At 41.8% G+C, this 4,427-nt stretch overlaps 1 protein-coding gene across 1 annotated transcript; it reads right to left on the bottom strand.

Annotated features, from left to right (window-relative positions):
• Nucleotides 1-276: 276 nt before the first annotated feature.
• On the bottom strand, nt 277-2,129 carry LOC116683327 (scavenger receptor cysteine-rich domain-containing group B protein). The gene is made up of 3 exons (XM_032509837.1): nt 2,123-2,129; nt 1,615-1,950; nt 277-701 (listed from the first exon to the last, which is right to left on the bottom strand). The coding sequence occupies exons 1-3, from the start codon at nt 2,127-2,129 to the stop codon at nt 277-279; spliced, it is 768 nt and encodes a 255-aa protein (XP_032365728.1).
• Nucleotides 2,130-4,427: the final 2,298 nt, after the last annotated feature.

Genomic DNA, 4,427 nt, shown 5'->3' with positions numbered 1-4,427 from the left:
CTTTAGATTTTTTATATCATCACAATACGTTTATACACGATGCCCCCCAATACAGAAAAGGTAACCCTAACCCTCACTATTTCAGTTAATAGTTTATTGTTTTGATTTTAAGATGAATTTTGATATTTATTTACCTTAAGTTATAGGTTGATCATTTAAAAGTATTAAGGTAAATAAAGGCATGTTAATCCATAATGCGCCAATAGGGGGCAGTAGGAGCCCCCGGTTCCCTTCATCATCCAGCTGAATGGAGACAGAACAACATGTTATCCTGTCTCACTGCTTTCTGTCCGTGGTGGTACACCATAGACAGCATGTTACACAGTGAGACTTCATTGCCTTTAGTTGTACACATTTGTATTTACCTTCGCAGACCACACCAGCATCCTCATTGTGATTACAGTCGTGGGATCCAACCCCATTGTGGCTGCACTCGCTGAGCTTTGATTCGCTGCCTGTGCAATTGACATCATCCAACCAGATGGGCCCACTGCCCTGTCCAAAGCGTGCACGTTGTGGTGCTGACATGGCCCTGCCACAGCCCAGCTGTCTACACACCACCTGAGCATCAACCAGGTCCCAGGAATCGTCACAAACCGTCCCCCACAGTCCACGTAGGAAGATCTCTACTCTGCCAGAACAGGAGCTGTTTCCTCCATTGGCCAGATGGACCTGCCCCTCAACTGCTGTGCTGTTGGGTTCTGGTTGAATTGAAAAAAAAGTCTCTGTGAACTCACATGACAACTACAGCCTTTAACTGCCATCAGCAGTACAGTAATTAGGGAAAGCTTAACTTTCTTTATAACCAGTAGGATATTTGAGGGAATATGCCATCCCCTTGTTAGCAAAATGACCCAAATGCCCCTTGTTTACCTGTCATCCCCACTCTCCATCCCCTAGTAGCAGACAAATGTCAGGGGCAGAGGGGTTGTTGAGTTGAATGTGTTAGTTTAGTCTTCTTGACGCATTGATCGTTTATCTGACTGAGGATCGTGCAAGTTAGAATCTATGGCCACGACCATGGCTCTAAAATATCAGTAGCCTAACTGTGCTGTGTATGATAAATCTATAGCGCTGTTTGTAATGTTGAAGTAGCGGACAGATTTGTAATCATGACTTTTTTTTCTGAGTTCCACCCTAGTCTTGGTTCTATAATACTCTCTAAACTATATAGCTAGCATCGGGTGAATAAAACAAAGCAGGCCTGTCCCCCTGTTGAATGTGAAGAATACGTCTACTGGATACACAGATCATGTTGTTGTTGTGCACAAAACTTCATTCATGTTTTTAATACAAACTTATCTTTTACTGTACATTTGACTTATCATCTACAAAACAATATCTATTGTTTGTAGCAAATATTAAAACTTACTGAATAGACCGTTTTTCTAGTTAAATGGACTTCTTGAAGACGATGCTGTCTTTGAAAAACTACACACAACAGCTATTTTAGGCTACAGAGCATGCAAGTAATTAAGAGAACTATAAAGCACATTTTTTATATTTCTGTAACAAGTGGTTACTAAAATCCTCTCATCTGTTAAATGGTACACCATAGACAGCATGTTACACAGTGAGACTTCATTGCCTTTAGTTGTACACATTTGTATTTACCTTCGCAGACCACACCAGCATCCTCATTGTGATTACAGTCGTGCAATCCAACCCCCCTGTGGCTGCACTCGCTGAGCTTTGATTCGCTGCCTGTGCAATTGACATTATCCAACCAGATGGGCCCACTGCCCTGTCCAAAGCGTGCACTTTGTGGTGCTGACATGGCCCTACCACAGCCCAGCTGTCTACACACCACCTGAGCATCAACCAGGTCCCAGGAATCGTCACAAACCGTCCCCCACTGTCCACGTAGGAAGATCTCTACTCTGCCAGAACAGGAGCTGGTTCCTCCATTGGCCAGATGGACCGGCCCCTCAACGGCTGTGCTGTTGGGTTCTGGTTGAATTGAAAAAAAAGTCTCTGTGAACTCACATGACAACTACAGCCTTTACTCCCATCAGCATTACAGTAATTAGGTAAAGCTTAACTTTCTTTATAACCAGTAGGATATTTGAGGGAATAGTCCATCCCCCTGGTTAGCAAAAGGACCCAAATGCCCCTTGTTTACCTGTCATCCCCACTCTCCATCCCCTAGTAGCAGACAAATGTCAGGGGCAGAGGGGTTGTTGAGTTGAATGTGTTAGTTTAGTCTTCTTGACGCATTGATCGTTTATCTGACTGAGGATTGTGCAAGTTAGAATCTATGGCCACGACCATGGCTGTAAAATATCAGTAGCCTAACTGTGCTGTGTATGATAAATCTATAGCGCTGTTTGTAATGTTGAAGTAGCGGACAGATTTGTCATCATGACTTTTTGTTCTGAGTTCCACCCTAGTCTTGGTTCTATAATACTCTCTAAACTATATAGCTAGCATCGGGTGAATAAAACAAAGCAGGCCTGTCCCCCTGTTGAATGTGAAGAATACGTCTACTGGATACACAGATCATGTTGTTGTTGTGCACAAAACTTCATTCATGTTTTTAATACAAACTTATCTTTTACTGTACATTTGACTTATCATCTACAAAACAATATCTATTGTTTGTAGCAAATATTAAAACTTACTGAATAGACCGTTTTTCTAGTTAAATGGACTTCTTGAAGACGATGCTGTCTTTGAAAAACTACACACAACAGCTATTTTAGGCTACAGAGCATGCAAGTAATAAAGAACTATAAAGCACATTTTTTATATTTCTGTAACAAGTGGTTACTAAAATCCTCTCATCTGTTAAATGGTACACCATAGACAGCATGTTACACAGTGAGACTTCATTGCCTTTAGTTGTACACATTTGTATTTACCTTCGCAGACCACACCAGCATCCTCATTGTGATTACAGTCGTGCAATCCAACCCCCCTGTGGCTGCACTCGCTGAGCTTGATTCGCTGCCTGTGCAATTGACATTATCCAACCAGATGGGCCCACTGCCCTGTCCAAAGCGTGCACTTTGTGGTGCTGACATGGCCCTACCACAGCCCAGCTGTCTACACACCACCTGAGCATCAACCAGGTCCCAGGAATCGTCACAAACCGTCCCCCACTGTCCACGAAGGAAGATCGCTACTCTGCCAGAACAGGAGCTGTTTCCTCCATTGGCCAATGGACCTGCCCCTCAACTGCTGTGCTGTTGGGTTCTGGTTGAACTGAAAGAAAAGTCTCTGTGAACTCACATGACAACTACAGCCTTTACTGCCATCAGCATTACAGTATTTAGAGAAGGCTTAACTTTCTTTATAACCAGTAGGCAATTTGAGGGAATATGCCATCCCCTTGTTAGCAAATGACCCAAATGCCCCTTGTTTACCTGTCATCCCCACGCTCCATCCCCTAGTAGCAGACAAATGTCAGGGGCAGAGGGGTTGTTGAGTTGAATGTGTTAGTTTAGTCTTCCTGACGCATTGATCGTTTATCTGACTGAGGATTGTGCAAGGTAGAATCTATGGCCACGACCCTGGCTCTAAGACAGCTAGAATGTTTCATTTTATGTCATGGTGCTGTCATAAAAATGGCATCTTAATATTTAAGTAAATGTAACAATGAAATCTCTTCAGTTAATCACCAGAATAGAAACATGCAACGTTGAAAGTACCCACAATAAAAATCTATTTACATTAAGGTTGTTGGTCTTTTCAAAAGGGAAAGTACAATTGCACCGTAAATATGTGTTATAATAAAATGACATTGTTTTCCGCTTATGCCTTGAAGACATTTTGTATAATCTGTTGAATGCCCATCCCCAAGTTCTAACCTATATGGTGGTCTTTCATTGAACATATTAGAAGAGAGAAGTGTCAACCTGGGAAAAATTGTATTTGACTGTATTTAGAAGTAACATGTTTACCCCAAGATGTAAGACTGTTTACCTGAAACGCCTTCTGAAAAACTCAGAATGAGGAGCCACAACAAACCCCCGGGCACCCCCATTATGGACCACATCCACAGCAACTTGCTGGAAAAGACCAAAGAGATGTCTTAAAACCCTATTTTCAAATGATGCAGCCATGCACTACTTTGTCAGTATTTGTACTTACATTAGAAAGACTGTGTCAGAATCCAGACGTTGGTGAAAAGTTGAAAGTGAAACTCTCCCGGCAAATGAAAGAATTTATAGGTCGGTTTGTGTGTTCAAAGGACCATACAAAGCAATGACTGGTGAAACACATAAAAGGGTCAGTGTGAGTACTGATTACATCAAAAGAGTTACTTATTAATCAAAACAAGACAAAATTAAGATAAAATCAATACATTTTATGGTAGGCTACCATAATCAATCTCAGGTTAGTTGTAAAACATAATGGAGACATTTTGGTCTTCATAGGTTTGTACATGCTAACATTATTGTGTCTTGGCAAGCCCATTCATGACC

This window comes from Etheostoma spectabile, unplaced genomic scaffold, assembly GCF_008692095.1.
Source record: "Etheostoma spectabile isolate EspeVRDwgs_2016 unplaced genomic scaffold, UIUC_Espe_1.0 scaffold00018922, whole genome shotgun sequence".
Classification (NCBI taxonomy): domain Eukaryota; kingdom Metazoa; phylum Chordata; class Actinopteri; order Perciformes; family Percidae; genus Etheostoma; species Etheostoma spectabile.
Note: the sequence above shows the minus strand (reverse complement) of the source record. Positions and strands in the feature narration are given on the sequence as shown.

Coding starts and splice junctions, on each gene's coding strand:
- LOC116683327 (XM_032509837.1), bottom strand. Junction 702..1,614: donor TGCTGGTGTGGTCTGCGAAG/GTAAATACAAAT, acceptor CAATTCAACCAG/AACCCAACAGCACAGCAGTT.